This window comes from Manis pentadactyla, chromosome 4, assembly GCF_030020395.1.
Source record: "Manis pentadactyla isolate mManPen7 chromosome 4, mManPen7.hap1, whole genome shotgun sequence".
NCBI classification, from domain to species: Eukaryota; Metazoa; Chordata; class Mammalia; order Pholidota; family Manidae; genus Manis; species Manis pentadactyla.
Window position 1 is genome coordinate 2,384,843 of NC_080022.1, and position 27,155 is coordinate 2,411,997.

General features: G+C 58.9%; 2 protein-coding genes across 2 annotated transcripts; both read left to right on the forward strand.

Moving 5' to 3' along the window:
• The first annotated feature begins 945 nt into the window (after positions 1 to 945).
• LOC130683643 (ral-GDS-related protein-like) lies at positions 946 to 9,149 on the forward strand. Its single transcript, XM_057501913.1, has 11 exons — positions 946 to 2,195; positions 2,506 to 2,660; positions 2,800 to 3,470; positions 4,230 to 4,445; positions 4,793 to 4,896; positions 5,368 to 5,437; positions 6,188 to 6,253; positions 6,597 to 6,704; positions 7,587 to 7,708; positions 7,817 to 7,923; positions 8,289 to 9,149. Exons 1-10 carry the CDS (start codon positions 2,140 to 2,142, stop codon positions 7,902 to 7,904), a joined length of 1,656 nt encoding a protein of 551 aa, XP_057357896.1. The 5' UTR covers positions 946 to 2,139; the 3' UTR covers positions 7,905 to 7,923; positions 8,289 to 9,149.
• Positions 9,150 to 17,356: 8,207 nt separating this feature from the next.
• On the forward strand, positions 17,357 to 25,560 carry LOC130683644 (ral-GDS-related protein-like). The gene is made up of 11 exons (XM_057501914.1): positions 17,357 to 18,606; positions 18,917 to 19,071; positions 19,211 to 19,881; positions 20,641 to 20,856; positions 21,204 to 21,307; positions 21,779 to 21,848; positions 22,599 to 22,664; positions 23,008 to 23,115; positions 23,998 to 24,119; positions 24,228 to 24,334; positions 24,700 to 25,560. The coding sequence occupies exons 1-10, from the start codon at positions 18,551 to 18,553 to the stop codon at positions 24,313 to 24,315; spliced, it is 1,656 nt and encodes a 551-aa protein (XP_057357897.1). The 5' UTR covers positions 17,357 to 18,550; the 3' UTR covers positions 24,316 to 24,334; positions 24,700 to 25,560.
• The last annotated feature ends 1,595 nt before the right edge of the window (positions 25,561 to 27,155 follow it).

A 27,155-nucleotide genomic window follows, 5' to 3' on the forward strand; every position in this document is an offset into this window, starting at 1 on the left:
GTCCAACGCCAGCTCGGCCTCGGGAATACCCGAGAAGGTAGCGTGAAGAAGCAGCTGCAGGCGGGCCGACTGCCCGGGGCGGACCCCAGAGAGCAGAATGTCTTGGCCAGATGGCACCACCTCCAGGTACTGGAGGCCAGTCTTCCACACCATGAGCTGAGGTCTGGGGTCATGCATGGCAAGGGCCAGGAGGGTGGGCAGTCAGCAGCCCAGAGGGCCAGGTGGGCGTGTCTGAATGCAGGGAGGGGCCAATGAAAAGGACCCTTGAAGAAGTGATGTCACTGTAGACACGCCCAGTAGAACCTGAACTGTGACCCGAACGGAACCAAGCTCCTGGTCGCAGACCCCAGTCCTGCTCACTTGACCGGAGGCGCTCGACAGAGCAACATGCGGTCTTGTTGTGCGGAGCCTTCTGAAGGCGTGGGAGTCAGGGAAGCTGAGAGGGAGAGTCTCCCCACTCGCTGTGGGCGCTGGCTCGGTGACCTCCTCCACCGCCTCTGTCCGTGTCTCCCGAGGAGCCCCGAGGTAACACAGGGCAGCCCAGAGCGGGCCACTCCAGCGCCAGGCCACAGTGTGAGCCATCCGGGCTGGCCTTCCCCCCAGCCCTTCCTGTGTGTGTGCGGTGGGCGTGGGGCACGGGTGGGACTGCAGGCCGGGCAGGAGGGGGCGGTCAGTGGCACAGCTCTGGTCTCAGCATTCAGGAGTGGAGGTGAGTGTCGGGACCAGGCACTTCCACCCGCATGTTAGTCCTGAGCCCGGGGGTGTCCTCTCCTGCCCCCAGGGACTAGAAGTCTAGGCAGATGGCCGTGTGTGCCTGACCTCGGGGGCAGGGTTTGGGGCCCACATTACCCCCTCTGGGGAGGTCCAGGCGGCCCCGGGTGCCTCCTCCCCAGCTATGAGGCACCAGCTTTGCAGAGCTCCACTCTGGGGAGCGTGGAGGAGCTGGTGGATGGACTCACCTACTCCACCTCCCTGGGCCTGGGGCAGGCTGTCTACACCCAGGACCCCGTTCCAAACCTGGCAACCTGCCAGGGCCCTCCCAGGGCTGCCCCACGAGAGTGGCAGACAGTCCCACTCCAGGGGGCCTGGAACCTCATTCCCGGGGGGGACCCCGTGCCTCTCCTTGCTCACATCCCAGGGGGCTGGGGGCTCTCGGGTGAGCTGCAAACCTCCCTTGTCCTGGTGGGTCCTGGGTTTCCCACTGACTAAATCCCTGCTGCCCCCCTCAGCCTGAACATGAGCCAACTGTTCATGGGACTGAGGTCCCCAGGCGCAGGGCTCCCCAGACAGGCACAAGGAGGAAGTGGAGAAAGCGCACGGCACCAGTGGAACCAGCTCCAAACACCAGCCGGAGCAGTCCCGAGGCCACACTCCCTCCCGAGGACGCTGACCAGCCCACACATGTGCAGGAGAAGCAGGGACTGTTCAGGGCAAGAAGGTCGTCTTCAGGGGCAACCCTCAGCCGGAACGCTTGTTGGTCCCTACTCCCTGCCACGGACGCTGACCAGCCGGCCACGGGCCCGCGGCTCCCCCGGTCAGCACCCACCCCCTCCTCGGCACAGTCGGGCCTCTGCCCACAGCCCGCGGTGTGTCTTGAGTGTCCCCACACGTGTCTGAGCCGCAGTGTGCTCCTCTGACAGGCAGGGTGGCTGGCAATCAGCCTGTTAGGGTGCCCAAGGGGAACACGGGAGGAGCCTTAGAGGGGCTCCCCTGGCACTGGGTGCTGCAGAAAGGACTGCTGGCCAAGCTGGGCCACTTTGGGGCTGTTACTTCTCTGTACCCGATGAAAAGCCTTGGGCCTCACCCATCAGGGGCCTCAATTTCGAAAAGCACATGGAAAGCAGCCTTTGGAGGGGAGGCTCGCGATTCCCTGTGGTGGGGCCCGGTCCTTGTCCTCACTGAGGCCACATGAGGGACCTCTGGGGGCAGCAGAGGGGTACCTGGGAAGGCTCGGGTAGGACTTCCTTCAGCAACAATAGGTGTGCAGCACCCACTTTGTGCAGGCCCTTTGGGCCCACTTAGCATAACTGAGTGAAGGAAGCAGACACAATACTGGGACCCCGTCCCGGGTGGAGTCGGGCAGTCACTTCAGGCGTCATCCGCAGGTCACGGCCGGGGAGCGTCACGGGCGATGCCCTCATGGTCTCCTCATGTGATGAGGGGCATGACGAGGGGCCAGAGGAGGATCTGAGAATGTGAGTTTTCACGGGGCCCGGAGGGGGCACTGCCCGTGTGCCCAGAATGGGTGGAGGAGGCGTCTGGGGCTTGGGGCAGGGGGCGCCCAGCAGAGCCCAGCAGGTCACCCATCTTTGGATTCCCACGGGCGGGCTGACGACTGGGGACTTCCTACTCGGGAGGATGGGAGAGCATGGGGTCCCAGGACAGGCACGCAGGGTCAGGAAGGGGGAGTGCACAGCGGCCAGGCCCGCACAAGGGTGGGCCGGGAGGGCAGTGTGGCGGGTAAGACCAGGCTTCTCACTCTGCCACCCCCCGGCCTTCCCCCAGCCCCAGGATGGGACGGGCTAGGCGCCTGGCCTGGGAGCCCCAGCGTGTGCCCAGTGTCATCGATGCCAGCCAGCTGTCATCCACCCTGGTGGGCCGAGTCCTCCACCACTTGGTCCAGGAGGAGCACCTGGGGCCCGCGGTGGCAGAGCTGGAAGGTGAGGGGCTGCAGCCAGGAGACCATGCAGGGTGGGCTTCCCGGACGGGGGTTCCCTTCAAGGCAGTGAGGGCTCTTCTGTCATTGTAAGGCGCGGGGAATCAGGCCCGGCGTGACCCTTTCTCTGTGTCCAGCTCCAGACCCACGGCAGAGGCAGCTGGCTCCAGAGACACAGGGGGGCCCCGCTTCGTGGGTAGAGCCCGTCCAGGAGCTCCCTGCGACCCCTGTGCTGGAGCTACGGCCGGTGTCACCTGCTTCAGCCCCTGAAGAGCCGGAGGATGTCCCAGCAGTGGCCTCAGCCCCGGGTCCAGGCCCTGAGCTGGAGCCCCATGAGCCCTTGGGCACGGGGCCTGGAGCACCAGCCGGAATGGCATTAGGCCTGGCAGAGCCAGGGGCAGACCCGGAGCCCACCAGACCCTGTGCCATGAGCCCCTGGGACATCCCAGGAGTGGTCTCAGGCCCCGAGCTGGAGCCCCATGAGCCATCGGGCCCGGGGCCCATGGCACCTGCCAGAATGGCACTGGGCCTGGCAGAGCCAGAGGTGGACCTGGAGCCCACCAGACCCTGTGCCATGAGCCCCTGGGACATCCCAGGAGTGGTCTCAGGCCCCGAGCTGGAGCCCCATGAGCCTTCGAGCCCGGGACCCGTGGCACCTGCCGGAATGGCACTGGGCCTGGAAGAGCCAGAGGCGGACCCGGAGCCCACCAGCCCCTGTGCCTGGAGCACCTGGGATGAGCCGGGGGAGGAGGAGCCGACGATCCTGGCGTTTCCCCCCTCCCTGGTGGCCGAGCAGCTGACCCTGATGTGTGCAGTGAGTGGAGCGGGCTCTCTGGGTTGGGGGTGGGCCTTCCCTGTGTCACGGGCTGCCCCAGACCTGCCGTCCCCCGACGTGGACTCCTGTGATGTGGGCCCACGTCCCAGCCTCCCCACGGACTCACCCTGTGCCCCGAGAGACTCTCCAAACTCACAAGTCCTCACTGACCACACGGGGACAGTAGGGCTGGCACTTAGGGATCCTTGCAAGCCAATGAGTTGGAGTGGAGGGAAGGTGGGCAGGGCCTGCCTGGGGTGGGAGGGGCAGGGCACGGGAGGGGTGCTCAGGGAGGTGCTGCCAGGGCCTTAGGTCCTTGGGCCATTGGCCTGGCAGGCTTCCATGGCCTCCACACCTCAGAGGCCCCTGCCAGGTACCTGACTGCATGGGAGACACAGACACCAACAGAGGCTCTGGGTGGAGTTGTTTCAGGGGAAAATGCACCTGAGTGGGAAGCGGGATCCATGGGGTGGCAGAACGGGAGGCAGATGCCCCAGGATGGGCAGGTGTGAGCTGCCTTGTGTAGCAGGGAGGAGGTGAGTGAGGGTGCCTGTGAGCAGAGCCCCTCCGTTCCCCACCACTGTGGGGTCCTGTGCATCCGGTCCTGGGCGCCTCAGTGGACGGGGTCCGAAGCCTGGACGGCCACAAGGCTCACAGCACATCCCCAGCTACCTGGGCTCCAGCTCTGACTGGTGACTCTGCCTGGGAACAGGGGCACCAGGGGCACAGCTGGATGACCACCCTCCTCGTGATCCCCAGGAGCTGTACGGCAGGATTGAATTTGGTGAATGTAAGACCTACTTAGAGAGCCAGCCACTGATGGAAGGCATTGAGCTCCTGGCCCCCAACATCCATAACATCATGAGGCAATTTGATGCCACGTTTTACTTCGTCACCTCCTCCTGCCTCGGGGCCCCGAGCTTGATGGCCCAGGACAGGGCCCGAGTGGTGGAGTTCTGGATCCAGGTGGCCAAGGTGTGTCATGGGACAGCCCCTGGGGTCCATCCTGGTGTGGTGGGACCTGCTCCCCTCCTTGGCCAGCTGTCAGGATGGGTGCCTGTGATCTGACCCTGTACGGTCCCTGGCCCCCTCCTGCCAGGGGTGTGTGGACCTGGACTCCCATCCCTGGGACACCCTGGGACAGCCATCCCTGGCCCCTTCCTTGGGTCGAGCTACAGTCCTCCACCCAGAAGGGCTGCTCAGCAGGTACCGGGTGTGCTGGGTTCCCTGGGTGTCTGTCTCCTTAAGGACAGGAGTTCATGGGGGGACAGAAGCAGAGAAGCAGGCCATGCTTGAGCTGAGAGCTCTCTCTTCCCTCCCAGGAGTGCCTGGACCTCAAAAATTTCGAGTCCCTCCACGCCATTCTCTGTGCCCTGGGGAGCTCTGCTGTGTGTCGTCTGGAGAGCACCTGGGGACATGTTTCCTGGTGGGTAGTCGTGTCCCCGGGACCAGGGCATCTGAGTGGATAGGGCCATCCCTGGGTCTGGCGCTGTCCCCTCAGTTGGCTGGGACCTCCTGGGAGGTGGCAGAGCCTAGGGACAGGGATGGTGGGCTCTTGGAGCCCCCTGTGGGTTAGGCCAGGGGGACCCCTGCAGGAATCAGTTTCCTTCAATGTCAGGTGTGGGTTGAAGCCAACTGGAGATCTTGAGCATGTGCCCTGCAGCAGGACATCTCTGCCCCAAGAACAGTGACCTGGCCTAAAGCCGATCTGCCCCCGGGAGAACTGGGAAAGGAGGCCCCGGGTGGAAACACGCAGCCCCCTCCCCAGGCCACGGATTCCCCAGGGCTCAGGGCCGTGATGGAAAGCCTCATGCAGGCTGGTGGGCCTTCTGGCTGCCCCAGGAAAGCTCTCCACCTACTGGCCGTGTGTCTCCCTCCTCCTCTCCCCTCCCCTCAGGAAGAGCTTCTGGAGCTATAAAAAACTTCAAAAGAGGGACCAGGGGCTTAACGGGAAGCAGCTCCTCAAGGTAAGTGAAGGCTAGAGGTCTGGAAGGGAGGGGCCCTTGGGGCAAGTCCTCTACCGTGCTGTGGCCCAGCCTTGGGTCAGGCTCGACATGTGTGGGGTGAGAGGGGGGAGCTGATGGGGGAGGTGGGGTCCCCCAGGCCCCCGAGGTGTCCCGTTTGTCTCCCTCCCTGGCTCCACTTGACTGGGGGCCTGGTATCCAGTGAGGACCCAGGGGACAGGCCCCCAGTCAGGGCTGGGGCTGGCGTGGGGGCGGCAGCATGGGTGGGGCCTGTGGCTGAGCAAGGTCGGCCTCTCCCCTGGGTCCCCCGAGCCCGTCACTGCCCCTCTGAGCCCTCGGGCTCCTCATCTGGTCATGGAGGGTTGTCGTCACCCTGGGGTGCGGGCCTGCCAGGTGAGCAGGGTCCAGGGAGCACAAGATGGGCTTCAGCTTTGTGCCCCTCCCACCTGGTCATGTGAGGGGAGCCGTGGTGATAGGCAGGTGACACGGAGTCCTCAGGGCACCCTGGGAGGCAGAGGGACCTCCCCTGATACTCTGGAGGTGAGGAAGCCTCTAAGGGCAGCCAGTCTCAGCGCAAGGACTCCCATGAGTATGTGTGTGCTGGAGCTGGGGTTGCTCTAGGCTGAGAGCCTGCTGGAGGTGGGGACAGCATAGGTGCCAGGGGACTCGGGCAAGGCATCCATCAACCAAGGTCTGGTTGTGGAGGCCAGGTGGGAGGGGAGCACGAGCACCTCAGTGTCCTGGGCCTTGCAGGAGGCGAGGGCCACGGTGAGGCGACGGCGGCAGGCCCCCTACGGATACCTGGATAGGAAGGCGCAGGTGAGAGTGGCGTGGCCAGGGTCACGGGCGGTGGGGGCGACCCTGCACCTGCTCCTGGTGCCACCTGCCCTGAGCTGCCAGCACTGGGGTGACCAGGAGGAGGGCGAGAGCAGCTGGGTACGGGAGAAGGTGGAGGACAGGTGCAGGGACCACAGGTCCTGCGATTGGCCAAAAGCCAGCCCTGGGAGGGCCGGGGAGGGGAGTGCAGGGCGAAGGGAGGGGAGGGCGGCAGCACAGGGTGGTCCAAGGGAGCTGGGGGTTGCGGGTGTGGGGTTCAGGGGAGGCTCTGTGGGTGCCCCTGAGGCAGGTGGGGACTCATCACCTCCCCACCCTGGTGGCACAGGGCATAGTCCCGTTCCTTGGATATTTTCTGCGTGACGTGCCCATGGACCAACTCTCGGAATATAATGCGGACGTGAGTGACCCAGCGAGGCACCGGAAGGGCAGGATGGTGAGTCTTAGAGAGAGGAAAGCCCCCAGTGAGCCCGGAGCTCTCAGCACCGCCCCCGCCCCCCAACTCCTGACCAACCCCCTCCACCCCAGGAGCTGGGCTGCTTGGAGAGGACTGCCAGAAGGACCCCCCTAAGCCCTGGTCCTGGCCCCAGGGCAGGTGGGGCTGAGGGCTAGAGGGGTAGCATCTGAGCAGGACTGGCCTCCCCCTCAGGCCCTGCCCAGGGGGAGGCATGTTGCTCCTTCAGGGCAGGAAGCACATCAGGGGGCTGGCAGTGCCTTCCCGCCTGAGGCCCCAGCCTCCCTGTCTGCCATCACAGAGTTGCGTGGGAAGCTTGGCCTCAGCTCCCCAGTCCACTCCCCGCCTCTCGGTAGCCCCGATCCTGGGCCAGGTCCGGGTGCTCTTTCTTGTCAGACCGGCCCCTTGGAGGGCCCTGGCTGTCCTCCAACTTGAGAAAGGGTGGGGACGTTCTGGCCTCGTTCTGGGCTCAGAGGGCTGTTTCTGATGCACTTTGGCTGCCTCGCTGCCTTCCCGGGTGATGGTATAAAATAAGAGTTGAGTGCCCAGCCATGAAAGGATTAGGGACGGAGTCAAGAACCCCTGGGCAGGACCTTGTCCGGGCCATCCCCTGGGTCTAATGTGTCTTGAGAGAGTTAAGACATGCAGAGCTGAGGACACTAAAGGCTTTGTCAGGTGGGGGATGGGGGTGGCATCGAGGCCACCTTCCTTGAGGAGGAGCTGGAGACCCAACACTGGGAACAGGCAGGGCTGGATGGCATTGGAGGGAAGGCGGGTTCCCGTGTGAGCAAAGATCCGGGACCATACCACTGCCCCACCCCTCACCCACCTCCCTGTCTGCACCCTGTCCTTCCTCTGCCCCAGGTCACTCTCATCGGACGTGAGATCATGATGCACAAGCGCGTGGCCGCGCTGTATGACCTGGAGCCCGATGAGCGCTTCCTGTCCTTCTTTCAAACCGTGGAGCCCCTGGATGAGGAGAAGAGGTGAGGCCGGCAGGAGTCGGGCGTGGGCTGCAGCTGCCGGCAGGCTCGGGGAGAAGGGACCCCTGACATGTGGCTCCAGGGGCTCACGGGTGGCCCTCTGTCCTGCAGCTACCGCCTGTCCTGCCAGCTGGAGGCCTCAGGCCAGTGGGCCAGGATAAAGGGGCTGTTGCAGTTCTTCAGGTCCCACGAGATATAAACTTAGTGGCCAGGGCCAGGTGAGTTTCTGGCCCAGGGCCATTGGCAAGGGGTGGGCTGTTCCCCAGCCTTAGGGAACCTTTGGGCCACGTTGCGTGTGGGGGCGTCCTAAAGACCAGTGGGGCTGGCATCCCGGCTCCACTGCCAACCGGTCCTGTCAGTCTGAAGGGTGGTTCCCCTCCCCCTCTGGGATCCAGCCTCCTACTCCGTGAGGAGGTGACGCTCAGGAGCCTTCCTGTGACAGGGACCCCCCGGGTGCTGGTGATTGGCAGGACCCTCCACACAGGGCCCGGAGCACAGAGGGCAGTGGGGATGGGGTGGAAGCAGGATAATGGGGGGAACCCGGGATAACCTGCCTCTTCTGATCACCCGCGTGGCCCTGTAGCTGCTGTCATCGGGCCCGTGGTCCTGCTGGTGTCCTGGCTGCGTGCGGACAAGAGCTTCTTCCCCTTCAGCAGGTGGCACCTGGCGCCCCAGGACCCCAGTCTGCTTGCTGCTCCTCTTCCTCCTGCTGCTCATCCTGAGCCTCTGCTGGGGCAGGTGCTCTGGCACCTCCCGTGTCGGCAGACTCGGGCATCTCCCCAGGCTGCCGCTGCACCCTCAGGGACCCGTACGCAGCTGCAGCCAACCTGGACACCTTTGTGCTGTGTCAGCCCCTCTGCTTGTGGCCCGCTGGACAGAGGCGAGCTGCCCCACCACGCGGAGGGCGTCACCATTCCTGCACGTGGCCTCCCATGTTGTCGACACCACCTGCTGCCTGGGTGCTGTCAGCCACTGAGTTGTAGCCACAGGGTTCCAGGAAGAGGTGGGGCCGTCCTCACCAGGCCTGGCCTTTCCCGGGATGGACACTGACATGGTGCAGCGCTGCGTGGAACCACCATCCCTGGGTGTGCAGCAGAGGCATCTGAGGACGCAGGGGTGGCCGGCCACCACAGGCTCCCAGGGCATGCTCCCAGGGGGACCCCCTGTACAACTTTCTCATCCCTGAGAAATAGCCTCCCCGGGGATTAAAGATGGTGGTGTGAGAGATGAGACAGAGCCCTCCTCCTAAAACCACATATGATACAAAAAACATAATTAATACAACCAATCCTGAAAGAGCAACATGAAAGAAGGCTGCACCAGACTGCATACACCTGGAGAAAAGAGCAGAACTCACGGAACAGGGTCAGGTACCAAAGCTGTGAGCCGGCGGGACCCAAGCCCTTCCCCCACCCCAGCCCAATGGCGGGAGGAAGAGACACAGACCTGGGAGGGAGTGGAGGCCTGGGATTGCTGAACACCTAGCCCTGGAGATCTGCTCTGGGAGCATGAACCTGCATTGCATGGTGCTCTGGTGATTAGTGGGGTTAGAAAGCTAAGACAGGCGGAAGACCCGGAGAGTCGGAGATTCGAGCTGCTTGTGGAAAACAGGGATTCATATCCGACTGATCTGGGTGGGAAGTTTGAAAGACTTCCTAAAAGCGAGAGGGCTGCTAGAGGGACAAGGATTGCACAGAGCTCGCCGCTCAGGAGAAAGGACAGGTAGACAAACTTATGTGGGTACACTCTGCCCGGCAGGTTGGGAACTTAAACGATCTTCAGGCGCTCCATCCCCCTGGCTGGCTACGTAGCTCCAAGGTCCCCCACTGTGATATGCAGCCTGCTGTGTCTTCCTCCCAGCTAGCCCTGCACCTGGCTCACAAACGGGCTGCCCCTACCCTGTCATCAGGCCAGCCAGAGGGAAGCCCTGCCTACAGCAGCTATAAACACAAAGCACAGAGGCTTACACCCGTGTGTTCGGTCGCTGGTTTTGGCAGTTGAGACAGGCATAGCAGCCAGGAAATAGGAAACAGCACTTTCCTGCCCCCAGGCACCAGCACCACTCCCCTGTGACCCCCAACATCACTCCAGTGGCTGAACGGCTCCAGAGAGTAGAGCTTCTGGGCACTAGAGGGTGCCACATGCAGGTACGAAATGTGAAAGGAACCTGTTTCAAAGCAAAATCTCAACACCAGAGAAAGGATCGACTGAGACTGAGTTAATAAATTTTCCTGAAAAAGATTTCAAAATAAAAATCATAAACATGCTCATGGAGGTACAGAAAAATATTCAAGAACTCAGGAATGAATTTAGGACAGAGATCCAGTCATTGAAGAGCAAAACAGAGGGTATTAAAAGCTGGTTAAATATGGTGGTGGAGACGATAAATGAAATGGAAATTAGGGAAGAGGAATACAAAGAAGCTGAGGAACGGAGAGAAAAGGATCTGTAGGAATGGAAGACTACTGAGAGAAATGTGTGACCAAACCAAACAGAACAACATTCATATTATAGGGTACCAGAAGAAGAAGAAGAAGAAGAGAGAAAAAGGGATAGAAAGTGCCCTTGAGGAAGTAATTGCTGAAAACTTCCCCAATCTGGGCAAGGAGATAGTTTCTCAGGGAATGGTAGTGCACAGATCTCCTAACACAAGGGACCCAAGGAGGACAACACCAAGACACATAATAATTAAAGTGGCAAAGATTAAGGATAAAGACAGAATACTAAAAGCAGCCAGAGAGAGAAATTGGATCACATACAAAAGGAAAAACCATCAGGCTATCATCAGACTTCTCAGCAGAAGGGCCTCGAACCAAGAATACTTTATCCGGCAAGATTATCATTTAAATTTGAAGGAGGAATTAGAGAATTTCTGGGTAAGCAAAAGCTGACAGAACTTAGCTCCCACAAACCATCTCTACAGTGTATTTTGGAGGGACTGCTATAGATGGAAGTGTTCCCAAGGTTAAATAACTGTCACCAGAGGTAATAAAAAGGAACAGACAAAGAGTCCAGAATATGATATATAGCTAGTATATAAAGAATGGAGGAGAAAAAAAGGAGGGGAAAACTTTAGATTGTGTTTGTAATAGCATACTAAGTGAGTTAAGTAAGACTCTTACATAGTAAGGAAGTTACCCTTGAACTCCAACAAATCTAAAGCCTGCAATGGCAGTAAGTGTATACCTACTGATGATCACCCTGAATGTAAATAGTCTGAATGCACCAATCAAAAGACATAGAGTCACTGAATGGACAAAAACACAAGACCCAACTGTATGCTGCCTGCAGGAGACTCACTTCAAACCCAAAGACATATACAGACTAAAAGTGAAGGGATGGAAAAAGATATTTCATGGAAGTAATAGGGAGAAAAAAGCAGGTGTTGCAGAACTTGTATCAGACGTAAGAGACTTTAAAACAAAGAAAGTCAAAAGGGACAAAGAAGGACATTACATAATGATAAGGGATCAATCCAACAAGAGGATATTACCATTATAAATATCTATGCACCCAACACAGGAGCACCTACATATGTGAAGGAAATACTAACAGAATTAAAAGGGGAAATAGAATGCAATGCATTCATTCTAGGAGACTTCAACACTCTACTCACTCTGAAGGACAGATCAACCAGACAGAAGATAAGTAAGGAGACAAGAGGCACTGAACAACACATTAGAACAGATGGACCTAACAGACATCTACAGAACTCTCCACCCAAAAGCAGCAGGATACACATTCTTCTCAAGTGCACGTGGAACATTTTCAAGAATAGATCACATACTAGGTCACAAAAAGAGCCTCAGTAAATTAAAAATATTGAAATTGTACCAACCAGCTTCTCAGACCACAGGGGTATGAAACTAGAAGTACATTACACAAACAAAATGGAAAAGCCTACAAACACATGGAAATTTAGCAACGTGCTCTTAAATAACCAATGGATCGATGACCAAATAAAAACAGATCAAGCAATATGTGGAGACAAATGACAAAAATAATTCAACACAGCAATATCTGTGGGATGCAGTGAAGGCGGTGCTAACAGGGAAGAATATTGCAATACAGGCCTACCTCAGGAAAGAAGAACAATCCCATAAGAACACTCTAAACTCACAATTAATTAAACTAGAAAATGAACAAATGAGGTCCAAAGTCAGTAGAAGGAGGGACATAATAAAGATTGGAGCAGAAATAAATAAAATCAAGAAGAATAAAACAATAGAAAGAATCAATGAAAACAGGAGCTGGTTCTTTGAGAAAATAAACAACATAGATAAACCCCTAGCCAGACTTATCAAGAAAAAACGAGTCTACACACGCAAACAGAATCAGAAATGAGAAAGGAAAAATCACTACAGACACCACAGAGATACAAAGAACTATTAGAGAATACTATGAAAAATTACATGCTAACACACTGGATAACCTAGAAGAAATGGACAACTTTCTATAAAAGTACAACCTAGTAAGGGTGACCCAGAAAGAAAGAGAAGATCTGAATAGACCATGACCAGCAACAAAATTGAAGCGGTAATCAAAAAACTACCTAAGAACCAAACTCCTGAACCAGATGGATTCACCCCTGAATTTTATCAAACATTTAGTGAAGACCTAATACCCACCCTCCGTAAAGTTTCCCAAAGAGTAGAAAAGGAAGGAATACTTCCAAACTCATTTTATGAGGCCAGCATCACGCTAATGCCAAAAATCAGGCAAAGACACCACAAAAAGAGAAAATTACAGACGAACATCCCTGATGAACATAGATGCAAAAATACTGAATGAAATATTAGCAAACTGAATTCAAAAATACATCAAAAAGATCATCCATCATGATCAAGTAGGATTTATTCCAGGGACGCAAGGATTGGTACAATATTAGAAAATCCATCAACATCATCCACCACATCAACAAAAAGGACAAAAACGACATGATCATCTCCATAGATGCCAAAATAGCATTCGACAAAATTCAACATCCATCCATTCACGATCAAAACTCTCAACAAAATGGGTATAGAGGGCAAGTACCTCAACGTAATAAAGGCCATACATGACAAGCCCACAGCCCACATCATGGTTAACAGTGAGAAGCTGAAAGCCTTTCCTTTAAGATTGGGAACGAGACAAGGATACCCACTCTCCCCACTCTTATTCAACATAGTTCAACAAGGTATCGGGTGAATGTAGTAACCACATTGTTTTTTCATGTAAAACCTTCATAAGAGTGTATATCAATAATACCTTAATAAAAAAAAAGAAAAGAAATATCCTGAGGACAGTGTGATCTGGATGTCGTCCCTGCGGTTGGTGGCTCCTCTGGGGTTGGTCTCATCCCTGTGCAGGTGGGATGCAGTTAGAGGACCGCCTCCCCCTCACCCCCCCACTGCTCTTTCTTCTCAAAGCTCTGCTCTCATGCAGACCTCATATATCCCCTGACCCACCCCGGCCCTCCAACTCTGACACAGGGGGGCCCTGATCTCTGCCAGGTTGCCCTCCATCCTCTGTCCTCCCCCATAAGGTGCTCAGGAAGAGCGGGGCGCTCTAAGCCCCAGGCTGGCACACCTTGGCAGCACTGGGGAGGGCTGCTCAAACGGAACCTGGGCCTTTCTTCCTGACACCTATAGGTTATGATGAGACACCAAAATCTATAAGCAAGCCCCAGGGTGTCTCCTCACATCTGGAACACCACTGCACATGTAACCCAAGTAGATCCCATGGCTGAAGGGCACCAGTCTAGCACTGTCCCATTTGATGAGACACAGCTGCCCCACACATTCCAGAAAATTCCTTTTCAAAAAATGTTGAACTTGGTCTCTCGAGCACCTCCAAGAGGTGCACGCCTTCCATTGGGGGGCTTTCTCTGAGTCTAGTTTCTCCACGCTTCACATCTCAGAGCACCCACCAAAGCTCCCAGGTCCCCAGTCCTCCTCCATGGTGCCCCTCAGCCATCCAGCTCCTGACTGAGTGGCCTGATGTCTGTGACAAAAAGCTGGGGAGGCTGAGCAGAGGCACCTGGCTCTGATTCTCCCCATAACGCTCCCCCAGGGCTCTCAGGATGTGTTTCACCCTCCCAGGAAGGGAGGGATGGCCTGGAGGGGAGTTCCAGGATCAGCACAAATACCCACATGGGGGGCTTCAGGCTGGAGACAGTCTCCAGGCCTTATGCTGCAGGTGGAGCCCCAGACTGGGGACTGGGGAAGCGGATGTGGGCCCTCCTGACAGCCTCAGGGGACCAGGTGACAGGAGGTAAGATCGGGACACCCAGGCCACCCTCCATCCCTTCGCCCTGCCCACAGCACCCTCAGAGCCATCTGCCTGCACAGTGGTCCCAGGGATGACCCCGGCCACATAGGGAGGTAGGTTTGGGCAGGAGGAGGGCAGACGGGTCCCTGGAAGGGCAGTGGCCAAGGTCAGACCTGTCTTCCTGCACAGCCCACCAGCCTCAACCTGAGACAGAAGAGCTCTGGGCCCAGAAACAAAGCAGCAGCCCTGGGCCTGCTGGGTGGTCACTGGGTCCAGTGTTCCGTCCTGCCCCGGGTGCGTGCAGGTGCCCCAAGTGTGCCAGGCTCCGGACTGCTGCTGCTGGGACACCAGGCTCACACAGCTGCGTGGCCACCCTGACTGTGGGCTGCAGTGCACCTGTCCCACCCAGCACGAGTCGGGGAGCTGGCAGGGCCCTCTGGCACCTGGTGCCCTGACCTGGGCCCGGGCCCGGGACTCTGGGGAGTCCCTGACTTCCGGCTCTTCACAGAAGCTGATGCCGGTGTTCTTGTTCACAGAGTCAAAGAATGAAAGTTGCAAACACTCAAGGTAAGGCAGGGGAGCAAGTGCGAGGCTTCTACTTAGAGATAAACCTAGAGGACAGAGCTCCTGGCTTGCCCCTGCCCAGAGTGGACAAGCTAGCCCCAGGGTGGTGCTCTGTCTAGGGGTGTGTGGGCAGTTGAGAGACAGAGGGCCAGGGATGCAGACCTGCAAAATGGTCCCCGAATGCTTATCTTTGAAGAGACACTAGGTTTCTTATCAGTCTTCCAGATAATTTTGCAGAGTTAACACAAGAAATTTACTGCTTTGATTCTATCCCAGAATACTAGCTTCTTGGTTTGGGAGCATATCTATCAAGACTGCCTGTCCTGCTCCCGAGGTGGGCTGGGTTATTGTCTGTTATTTTAGGAAACCTATTTTTTGACTTCTTGGGTTTTAAAATGCAATCTTATCTTTACGATGGAATTTTTCCTGCTTTTACTATGCTGTTTGTGACTGGGCTTGCTTGCCATTATTACTTGCTTAGGTTGCAAATCATTTGATTAGGGCTACGGGAAGAAAAGCAGCATGTGGGTAAAGTGAAAGAAAATAAGCCGGGCCTTTGAGCAGGCTATGGTACATTTTACAATAGCTTAATTTAACTGACACAATGAAGACATGGGCTATGCTGCGGTCTTTTTTATCTGGGCGATATTCAAACACTTCAGGCCACGTTACTCCTGGCTTCTTAATTTTAATTAATCTCACAGAAGAATGCTTATCCTACTTTACAGAATTCATGTGACTCTGTGTGGATAAAATGAGAGTTCCTGTGGCCAGGATTCTCACCTGGCCCTGGCTGACTAGCTCACTGCACACCTGTGGGCAATGCATGGCTGTTGACTCGATACAAAGAGCTCCGCCCAGAACTCTGGGCATGACACGGCGGCATTGGTGCAAGGCTGCAGGAGGGCAGAGCAGAGGCCGCAGTGGTGGCAGCGTCGAGGACAGAGGCCCAAAAGATGGCTGTGTGGGTAAAGAGGCCCAGAGGCAGAGACCGGGCTTGCTGTGTGCAGACTCGCTCTGAGTGAATGGGATTTTGGTGATTGACCTGCCACCATGGAAATAAAGTTGGGTATAACCCTTTCACCCCAAGAACGTTCTACTGCCATTTCTTTGGTCACACTGAATCCATAGTGAGCGTGCCCGGGGCTGGAACCTATTGGCAAGACACAGAGGCTTGGAGCCCAGGCAGAGGAGAGCTGGAGGCGGCTGAGGACCACTCGTCTGTGACTTTCTGTGGGGCTTGGTCTTCTCTTTGGGAGGCCGTGGGAACAGGTTCTGAGCAGGGACAGATAAGAATCCATTGGGGCTGTGGAGGATAGACTGAGGGAGATGATTCTGGAAGCAAGGGCAGCTGGTGGGAGGCTGGGCAGTGGTCCAGAACGCCCCCCTGCCCCCACCACACACCGCTTCCTTCCCGGGCCGCGCTCCCGCCTCGGGCCCCGGGGATTTTCATCCGACGTGAACCGAACCTCTCTGGGTTCCTGCCCCCGACGGAGCCCAGCCTCTCCTCGGCGCCCCTGCCGTGGTGCCCTCTCGGGCTGGCTGTCCACTGCTGACACATTAATTCATGTCTGCAGTGCTCTGGGAAGTGGCACACGCTTTTTATCCCCCAAAGAGACAGAAAACCGTCAAGCTTGTGTTTGTTATGACACACATAGTTGAAATTCCACAGATCTCAGATCTGGCGAGAGATGGAAAGACGTCAGCTGAGTCTCAGAAAAGCCCCTCCTAAGTCCGGCAAATGGGCTCAAGTACCTGGTGAACTGAAATCGCCCTCTGCCCTTGTTGGGAAAATCATTTTTCTGCAAGTGGACGGAGCTGCTTACTGCACTTTATTGTCACCTCAACGAGATGGGCTGGGCAGACAACAATGTACAAGAAAGGGGTTTAGTCCAACGCCAGCTCGGCCTCGGGAATACCCGAGAAGGTAGCGTGAAGAAGCAGCTGCAGGCGGGCCGACTGCCCGGGGCGGACCCCAGAGAGCAGAATGTCTTGGCCAGATGGCACCACCTCCAGGTACTGGAGGCCAGTCTTCCACACCATGAGCTGAGGTCTGGGGTCATGCATGGCAAGGGCCAGGAGGGTGGGCAGTCAGCAGCCCAGAGGGCCAGGTGGGCGTGTCTGAATGCAGGGAGGGGCCAATGAAAAGGACCCTTGAAGAAGTGATGTCACTGTAGACACGCCCAGTAGAACCTGAACTGTGACCCGAACGGAACCAAGCTCCTGGTCGCAGACCCCAGTCCTGCTCACTTGACCGGAGGCGCTCGACAGAGCAACATGCGGTCTTGTTGTGCGGAGCCTTCTGAAGGCGTGGGAGTCAGGGAAGCTGAGAGGGAGAGTCTCCCCACTCGCTGTGGGCGCTGGCTCGGTGACCTCCTCCACCGCCTCTGTCCGTGTCTCCCGAGGAGCCCCGAGGTAACACAGGGCAGCCCAGAGCGGGCCACTCCAGCGCCAGGCCACAGTGTGAGCCATCCGGGCTGGCCTTCCCCCCAGCCCTTCCTGTGTGTGTGCGGTGGGCGTGGGGCACGGGTGGGACTGCAGGCCGGGCAGGAGGGGGCGGTCAGTGGCACAGCTCTGGTCTCAGCATTCAGGAGTGGAGGTGAGTGTCGGGACCAGGCACTTCCACCCGCATGTTAGTCCTGAGCCCGGGGGTGTCCTCTCCTGCCCCCAGGGACTAGAAGTCTAGGCAGATGGCCGTGTGTGCCTGACCTCGGGGGCAGGGTTTGGGGCCCACATTACCCCCTCTGGGGAGGTCCAGGCGGCCCCGGGTGCCTCCTCCCCAGCTATGAGGCACCAGCTTTGCAGAGCTCCACTCTGGGGAGCGTGGAGGAGCTGGTGGATGGACTCACCTACTCCACCTCCCTGGGCCTGGGGCAGGCTGTCTACACCCAGGACCCCGTTCCAAACCTGGCAACCTGCCAGGGCCCTCCCAGGGCTGCCCCACGAGAGTGGCAGACAGTCCCACTCCAGGGGGCCTGGAACCTCATTCCCGGGGGGGACCCCGTGCCTCTCCTTGCTCACATCCCAGGGGGCTGGGGGCTCTCGGGTGAGCTGCAAACCTCCCTTGTCCTGGTGGGTCCTGGGTTTCCCACTGACTAAATCCCTGCTGCCCCCCTCAGCCTGAACATGAGCCAACTGTTCATGGGACTGAGGTCCCCAGGCGCAGGGCTCCCCAGACAGGCACAAGGAGGAAGTGGAGAAAGCGCACGGCACCAGTGGAACCAGCTCCAAACACCAGCCGGAGCAGTCCCGAGGCCACACTCCCTCCCGAGGACGCTGACCAGCCCACACATGTGCAGGAGAAGCAGGGACTGTTCAGGGCAAGAAGGTCGTCTTCAGGGGCAACCCTCAGCCGGAACGCTTGTTGGTCCCTACTCCCTGCCACGGACGCTGACCAGCCGGCCACGGGCCCGCGGCTCCCCCGGTCAGCACCCACCCCCTCCTCGGCACAGTCGGGCCTCTGCCCACAGCCCGCGGTGTGTCTTGAGTGTCCCCACACGTGTCTGAGCCGCAGTGTGCTCCTCTGACAGGCAGGGTGGCTGGCAATCAGCCTGTTAGGGTGCCCAAGGGGAACACGGGAGGAGCCTTAGAGGGGCTCCCCTGGCACTGGGTGCTGCAGAAAGGACTGCTGGCCAAGCTGGGCCACTTTGGGGCTGTTACTTCTCTGTACCCGATGAAAAGCCTTGGGCCTCACCCATCAGGGGCCTCAATTTCGAAAAGCACATGGAAAGCAGCCTTTGGAGGGGAGGCTCGCGATTCCCTGTGGTGGGGCCCGGTCCTTGTCCTCACTGAGGCCACATGAGGGACCTCTGGGGGCAGCAGAGGGGTACCTGGGAAGGCTCGGGTAGGACTTCCTTCAGCAACAATAGGTGTGCAGCACCCACTTTGTGCAGGCCCTTTGGGCCCACTTAGCATAACTGAGTGAAGGAAGCAGACACAATACTGGGACCCCGTCCCGGGTGGAGTCGGGCAGTCACTTCAGGCGTCATCCGCAGGTCACGGCCGGGGAGCGTCACGGGCGATGCCCTCATGGTCTCCTCATGTGATGAGGGGCATGACGAGGGGCCAGAGGAGGATCTGAGAATGTGAGTTTTCACGGGGCCCGGAGGGGGCACTGCCCGTGTGCCCAGAATGGGTGGAGGAGGCGTCTGGGGCTTGGGGCAGGGGGCGCCCAGCAGAGCCCAGCAGGTCACCCATCTTTGGATTCCCACGGGCGGGCTGACGACTGGGGACTTCCTACTCGGGAGGATGGGAGAGCATGGGGTCCCAGGACAGGCACGCAGGGTCAGGAAGGGGGAGTGCACAGCGGCCAGGCCCGCACAAGGGTGGGCCGGGAGGGCAGTGTGGCGGGTAAGACCAGGCTTCTCACTCTGCCACCCCCCGGCCTTCCCCCAGCCCCAGGATGGGACGGGCTAGGCGCCTGGCCTGGGAGCCCCAGCGTGTGCCCAGTGTCATCGATGCCAGCCAGCTGTCATCCACCCTGGTGGGCCGAGTCCTCCACCACTTGGTCCAGGAGGAGCACCTGGGGCCCGCGGTGGCAGAGCTGGAAGGTGAGGGGCTGCAGCCAGGAGACCATGCAGGGTGGGCTTCCCGGACGGGGGTTCCCTTCAAGGCAGTGAGGGCTCTTCTGTCATTGTAAGGCGCGGGGAATCAGGCCCGGCGTGACCCTTTCTCTGTGTCCAGCTCCAGACCCACGGCAGAGGCAGCTGGCTCCAGAGACACAGGGGGGCCCCGCTTCGTGGGTAGAGCCCGTCCAGGAGCTCCCTGCGACCCCTGTGCTGGAGCTACGGCCGGTGTCACCTGCTTCAGCCCCTGAAGAGCCGGAGGATGTCCCAGCAGTGGCCTCAGCCCCGGGTCCAGGCCCTGAGCTGGAGCCCCATGAGCCCTTGGGCACGGGGCCTGGAGCACCAGCCGGAATGGCATTAGGCCTGGCAGAGCCAGGGGCAGACCCGGAGCCCACCAGACCCTGTGCCATGAGCCCCTGGGACATCCCAGGAGTGGTCTCAGGCCCCGAGCTGGAGCCCCATGAGCCATCGGGCCCGGGGCCCATGGCACCTGCCAGAATGGCACTGGGCCTGGCAGAGCCAGAGGTGGACCTGGAGCCCACCAGACCCTGTGCCATGAGCCCCTGGGACATCCCAGGAGTGGTCTCAGGCCCCGAGCTGGAGCCCCATGAGCCTTCGAGCCCGGGACCCGTGGCACCTGCCGGAATGGCACTGGGCCTGGAAGAGCCAGAGGCGGACCCGGAGCCCACCAGCCCCTGTGCCTGGAGCACCTGGGATGAGCCGGGGGAGGAGGAGCCGACGATCCTGGCGTTTCCCCCCTCCCTGGTGGCCGAGCAGCTGACCCTGATGTGTGCAGTGAGTGGAGCGGGCTCTCTGGGTTGGGGGTGGGCCTTCCCTGTGTCACGGGCTGCCCCAGACCTGCCGTCCCCCGACGTGGACTCCTGTGATGTGGGCCCACGTCCCAGCCTCCCCACGGACTCACCCTGTGCCCCGAGAGACTCTCCAAACTCACAAGTCCTCACTGACCACACGGGGACAGTAGGGCTGGCACTTAGGGATCCTTGCAAGCCAATGAGTTGGAGTGGAGGGAAGGTGGGCAGGGCCTGCCTGGGGTGGGAGGGGCAGGGCACGGGAGGGGTGCTCAGGGAGGTGCTGCCAGGGCCTTAGGTCCTTGGGCCATTGGCCTGGCAGGCTTCCATGGCCTCCACACCTCAGAGGCCCCTGCCAGGTACCTGACTGCATGGGAGACACAGACACCAACAGAGGCTCTGGGTGGAGTTGTTTCAGGGGAAAATGCACCTGAGTGGGAAGCGGGATCCATGGGGTGGCAGAACGGGAGGCAGATGCCCCAGGATGGGCAGGTGTGAGCTGCCTTGTGTAGCAGGGAGGAGGTGAGTGAGGGTGCCTGTGAGCAGAGCCCCTCCGTTCCCCACCACTGTGGGGTCCTGTGCATCCGGTCCTGGGCGCCTCAGTGGACGGGGTCCGAAGCCTGGACGGCCACAAGGCTCACAGCACATCCCCAGCTACCTGGGCTCCAGCTCTGACTGGTGACTCTGCCTGGGAACAGGGGCACCAGGGGCACAGCTGGATGACCACCCTCCTCGTGATCCCCAGGAGCTGTACGGCAGGATTGAATTTGGTGAATGTAAGACCTACTTAGAGAGCCAGCCACTGATGGAAGGCATTGAGCTCCTGGCCCCCAACATCCATAACATCATGAGGCAATTTGATGCCACGTTTTACTTCGTCACCTCCTCCTGCCTCGGGGCCCCGAGCTTGATGGCCCAGGACAGGGCCCGAGTGGTGGAGTTCTGGATCCAGGTGGCCAAGGTGTGTCATGGGACAGCCCCTGGGGTCCATCCTGGTGTGGTGGGACCTGCTCCCCTCCTTGGCCAGCTGTCAGGATGGGTGCCTGTGATCTGACCCTGTACGGTCCCTGGCCCCCTCCTGCCAGGGGTGTGTGGACCTGGACTCCCATCCCTGGGACACCCTGGGACAGCCATCCCTGGCCCCTTCCTTGGGTCGAGCTACAGTCCTCCACCCAGAAGGGCTGCTCAGCAGGTACCGGGTGTGCTGGGTTCCCTGGGTGTCTGTCTCCTTAAGGACAGGAGTTCATGGGGGGACAGAAGCAGAGAAGCAGGCCATGCTTGAGCTGAGAGCTCTCTCTTCCCTCCCAGGAGTGCCTGGACCTCAAAAATTTCGAGTCCCTCCACGCCATTCTCTGTGCCCTGGGGAGCTCTGCTGTGTGTCGTCTGGAGAGCACCTGGGGACATGTTTCCTGGTGGGTAGTCGTGTCCCCGGGACCAGGGCATCTGAGTGGATAGGGCCACCCCTGGGTCTGGCGCTGTCCCCTCAGTTGGCTGGGACCTCCTGGGAGGTGGCAGAGCCTAGGGACAGGGATGGTGGGCTCTTGGAGCCCCCTGTGGGTTAGGCCAGGGGGACCCCTGCAGGAATCAGTTTCCTTCAATGTCAGGTGTGGGTTGAAGCCAACTGGAGATCTTGAGCATGTGCCCTGCAGCAGGACATCTCTGCCCCAAGAACAGTGACCTGGCCTAAAGCCGATCTGCCCCCGGGAGAACTGGGAAAGGAGGCCCCGGGTGGAAACACGCAGCCCCCTCCCCAGGCCACGGATTCCCCAGGGCTCAGGGCCGTGATGGAAAGCCTCATGCAGGCTGGTGGGCCTTCTGGCTGCCCCAGGAAAGCTCTCCACCTACTGGCCGTGTGTCTCCCTCCTCCTCTCCCCTCCCCTCAGGAAGAGCTTCTGGAGCTATAAAAAACTTCAAAAGAGGGACCAGGGGCTTAACGGGAAGCAGCTCCTCAAGGTAAGTGAAGGCTAGAGGTCTGGAAGGGAGGGGCCCTTGGGGCAAGTCCTCTACCGTGCTGTGGCCCAGCCTTGGGTCAGGCTCGACATGTGTGGGGTGAGAGGGGGGAGCTGATGGGGGAGGTGGGGTCCCCCAGGCCCCCGAGGTGTCCCGTTTGTCTCCCTCCCTGGCTCCACTTGACTGGGGGCCTGGTATCCAGTGAGGACCCAGGGGACAGGCCCCCAGTCAGGGCTGGGGCTGGCGTGGGGGCGGCAGCATGGGTGGGGCCTGTGGCTGAGCAAGGTCGGCCTCTCCCCTGGGTCCCCCGAGCCCGTCACTGCCCCTCTGAGCCCTCGGGCTCCTCATCTGGTCATGGAGGGTTGTCGTCACCCTGGGGTGCGGGCCTGCCAGGTGAGCAGGGTCCAGGGAGCACAAGATGGGCTTCAGCTTTGTGCCCCTCCCACCTGGTCATGTGAGGGGAGCCGTGGTGATAGGCAGGTGACACGGAGTCCTCAGGGCACCCTGGGAGGCAGAGGGACCTCCCCTGATACTCTGGAGGTGAGGAAGCCTCTAAGGGCAGCCAGTCTCAGCGCAAGGACTCCCATGAGTATGTGTGTGCTGGAGCTGGGGTTGCTCTAGGCTGAGAGCCTGCTGGAGGTGGGGACAGCATAGGTGCCAGGGGACTCGGGCAAGGCATCCATCAACCAAGGTCTGGTTGTGGAGGCCAGGTGGGAGGGGAGCACGAGCACCTCAGTGTCCTGGGCCTTGCAGGAGGCGAGGGCCACGGTGAGGCGACGGCGGCAGGCCCCCTACGGATACCTGGATAGGAAGGCGCAGGTGAGAGTGGCGTGGCCAGGGTCACGGGCGGTGGGGGCGACCCTGCACCTGCTCCTGGTGCCACCTGCCCTGAGCTGCCAGCACTGGGGTGACCAGGAGGAGGGCGAGAGCAGCTGGGTACGGGAGAAGGTGGAGGACAGGTGCAGGGACCACAGGTCCTGCGATTGGCCAAAAGCCAGCCCTGGGAGGGCCGGGGAGGGGAGTGCAGGGCGAAGGGAGGGGAGGGCGGCAGCACAGGGTGGTCCAAGGGAGCTGGGGGTTGCGGGTGTGGGGTTCAGGGGAGGCTCTGTGGGTGCCCCTGAGGCAGGTGGGGACTCATCACCTCCCCACCCTGGTGGCACAGGGCATAGTCCCGTTCCTTGGATATTTTCTGCGTGACGTGCCCATGGACCAACTCTCGGAATATAATGCGGACGTGAGTGACCCAGCGAGGCACCGGAAGGGCAGGATGGTGAGTCTTAGAGAGAGGAAAGCCCCCAGTGAGCCCGGAGCTCTCAGCACCGCCCCCGCCCCCCAACTCCTGACCAACCCCCTCCACCCCAGGAGCTGGGCTGCTTGGAGAGGACTGCCAGAAGGACCCCCCTAAGCCCTGGTCCTGGCCCCAGGGCAGGTGGGGCTGAGGGCTAGAGGGGTAGCATCTGAGCAGGACTGGCCTCCCCCTCAGGCCCTGCCCAGGGGGAGGCATGTTGCTCCTTCAGGGCAGGAAGCACATCAGGGGGCTGGCAGTGCCTTCCCGCCTGAGGCCCCAGCCTCCCTGTCTGCCATCACAGAGTTGCGTGGGAAGCTTGGCCTCAGCTCCCCAGTCCACTCCCCGCCTCTCGGTAGCCCCGATCCTGGGCCAGGTCCGGGTGCTCTTTCTTGTCAGACCGGCCCCTTGGAGGGCCCTGGCTGTCCTCCAACTTGAGAAAGGGTGGGGACGTTCTGGCCTCGTTCTGGGCTCAGAGGGCTGTTTCTGATGCACTTTGGCTGCCTCGCTGCCTTCCCGGGTGATGGTATAAAATAAGAGTTGAGTGCCCAGCCATGAAAGGATTAGGGACGGAGTCAAGAACCCCTGGGCAGGACCTTGTCCGGGCCATCCCCTGGGTCTAATGTGTCTTGAGAGAGTTAAGACATGCAGAGCTGAGGACACTAAAGGCTTTGTCAGGTGGGGGATGGGGGTGGCATCGAGGCCACCTTCCTTGAGGAGGAGCTGGAGACCCAACACTGGGAACAGGCAGGGCTGGATGGCATTGGAGGGAAGGCGGGTTCCCGTGTGAGCAAAGATCCGGGACCATACCACTGCCCCACCCCTCACCCACCTCCCTGTCTGCACCCTGTCCTTCCTCTGCCCCAGGTCACTCTCATCGGACGTGAGATCATGATGCACAAGCGCGTGGCCGCGCTGTATGACCTGGAGCCCGATGAGCGCTTCCTGTCCTTCTTTCAAACCGTGGAGCCCCTGGATGAGGAGAAGAGGTGAGGCCGGCAGGAGTCGGGCGTGGGCTGCAGCTGCCGGCAGGCTCGGGGAGAAGGGACCCCTGACATGTGGCTCCAGGGGCTCACGGGTGGCCCTCTGTCCTGCAGCTACCGCCTGTCCTGCCAGCTGGAGGCCTCAGGCCAGTGGGCCAGGATAAAGGGGCTGTTGCAGTTCTTCAGGTCCCACGAGATATAAACTTAGTGGCCAGGGCCAGGTGAGTTTCTGGCCCAGGGCCATTGGCAAGGGGTGGGCTGTTCCCCAGCCTTAGGGAACCTTTGGGCCACGTTGCGTGTGGGGGCGTCCTAAAGACCAGTGGGGCTGGCATCCCGGCTCCACTGCCAACCGGTCCTGTCAGTCTGAAGGGTGGTTCCCCTCCCCCTCTGGGATCCAGCCTCCTACTCCGTGAGGAGGTGACGCTCAGGAGCCTTCCTGTGACAGGGACCCCCCGGGTGCTGGTGATTGGCAGGACCCTCCACACAGGGCCCGGAGCACAGAGGGCAGTGGGGATGGGGTGGAAGCAGGATAATGGGGGGAACCCGGGATAACCTGCCTCTTCTGATCACCCGCGTGGCCCTGTAGCTGCTGTCATCGGGCCCGTGGTCCTGCTGGTGTCCTGGCTGCGTGCGGACAAGAGCTTCTTCCCCTTCAGCAGGTGGCACCTGGCGCCCCAGGACCCCAGTCTGCTTGCTGCTCCTCTTCCTCCTGCTGCTCATCCTGAGCCTCTGCTGGGGCAGGTGCTCTGGCACCTCCCGTGTCGGCAGACTCGGGCATCTCCCCAGGCTGCCGCTGCACCCTCAGGGACCCGTACGCAGCTGCAGCCAACCTGGACACCTTTGTGCTGTGTCAGCCCCTCTGCTTGTGGCCCGCTGGACAGAGGCGAGCTGCCCCACCACGCGGAGGGCGTCACCATTCCTGCACGTGGCCTCCCATGTTGTCGACACCACCTGCTGCCTGGGTGCTGTCAGCCACTGAGTTGTAGCCACAGGGTTCCAGGAAGAGGTGGGGCCGTCCTCACCAGGCCTGGCCTTTCCCGGGATGGACACTGACATGGTGCAGCGCTGCGTGGAACCACCATCCCTGGGTGTGCAGCAGAGGCATCTGAGGACGCAGGGGTGGCCGGCCACCACAGGCTCCCAGGGCATGCTCCCAGGGGGACCCCCTGTACAACTTTCTCATCCCTGAGAAATAGCCTCCCCGGGGATTAAAGATGGTGGTGTGAGAGATGAGACAGAGCCCTCCTCCTAAAACCACATATGATACAAAAAACATAATTAATACAACCAATCCTGAAAGAGCAACATGAAAGAAGGCTGCACCAGACTGCATACACCTGGAGAAAAGAGCAGAACTCACGGAACAGGGTCAGGTACCAAAGCTGTGAGCCGGCGGGACCCAAGCCCTTCCCCCACCCCAGCCCAATGGCGGGAGGAAGAGACACAGACCTGGGAGGGAGTGGAGGCCTGGGATTGCTGAACACCTAGCCCTGGAGATCTGCTCTGGGAGCATGAACCTGCATTGCATGGTGCTCTGGTGATTAGTGGGGTTAGAAAGCTAAGACAGGCGGAAGACCCGGAGAGTCGGAGATTCGAGCTGCTTGTGGAAAACAGGGATTCATATCCGACTGATCTGGGTGGGAAGTTTGAAAGACTTCCTAAAAGCGAGAGGGCTGCTAGAGGGACAAGGATTGCACAGAGCTCGCCGCTCAGGAGAAAGGACAGGTAGACAAACTTATGTGGGTACACTCTGCCCGGCAGGTTGGGAACTTAAACGATCTTCAGGCGCTCCATCCCCCTGGCTGGCTACGTAGCTCCAAGGTCCCCCACTGTGATATGCAGCCTGCTGTGTCTTCCTCCCAGCTAGCCCTGCACCTGGCTCACAAACGGGCTGCCCCTACCCTGTCATCAGGCCAGCCAGAGGGAAGCCCTGCCTACAGCAGCTATAAACACAAAGCACAGAGGCTTACACCCGTGTGTTCGGTCGCTGGTTTTGGCAGTTGAGACAGGCATAGCAGCCAGGAAATAGGAAACAGCACTTTCCTGCCCCCAGGCACCAGCACCACTCCCCTGTGACCCCCAACATCACTCCAGTGGCTGAACGGCTCCAGAGAGTAGAGCTTCTGGGCACTAGAGGGTGCCACATGCAGGTACGAAATGTGAAAGGAACCTGTTTCAAAGCAAAATCTCAACACCAGAGAAAGGATCGACTGAGACTGAGTTAATAAATTTTCCTGAAAAAGATTTCAAAATAAAAATCATAAACATGCTCATGGAGGTACAGAAAAATATTCAAGAACTCAGGAATGAATTTAGGACAGAGATCCAGTCATTGAAGAGCAAAACAGAGGGTATTAAAAGCTGGTTAAATATGGTGGTGGAGACGATAAATGAAATGGAAATTAGGGAAGAGGAATACAAAGAAGCTGAGGAACGGAGAGAAAAGGATCTGTAGGAATGGAAGACTACTGAGAGAAATGTGTGACCAAACCAAACAGAACAACATTCATATTATAGGGTACCAGAAGAAGAAGAAGAAGAAGAGAGAAAAAGGGATAGAAAGTGCCCTTGAGGAAGTAATTGCTGAAAACTTCCCCAATCTGGGCAAGGAGATAGTTTCTCAGGGAATGGTAGTGCACAGATCTCCTAACACAAGGGACCCAAGGAGGACAACACCAAGACACATAATAATTAAAGTGGCAAAGATTAAGGATAAAGACAGAATACTAAAAGCAGCCAGAGAGAGAAATTGGATCACATACAAAAGGAAAAACCATCAGGCTATCATCAGACTTCTCAGCAGAAGGGCCTCGAACCAAGAATACTTTATCCGGCAAGATTATCATTTAAATTTGAAGGAGGAATTAGAGAATTTCTGGGTAAGCAAAAGCTGACAGAACTTAGCTCCCACAAACCATCTCTACAGTGTATTTTGGAGGGACTGCTATAGATGGAAGTGTTCCCAAGGTTAAATAACTGTCACCAGAGGTAATAAAAAGGAACAGACAAAGAGTCCAGAATATGATATATAGCTAGTATATA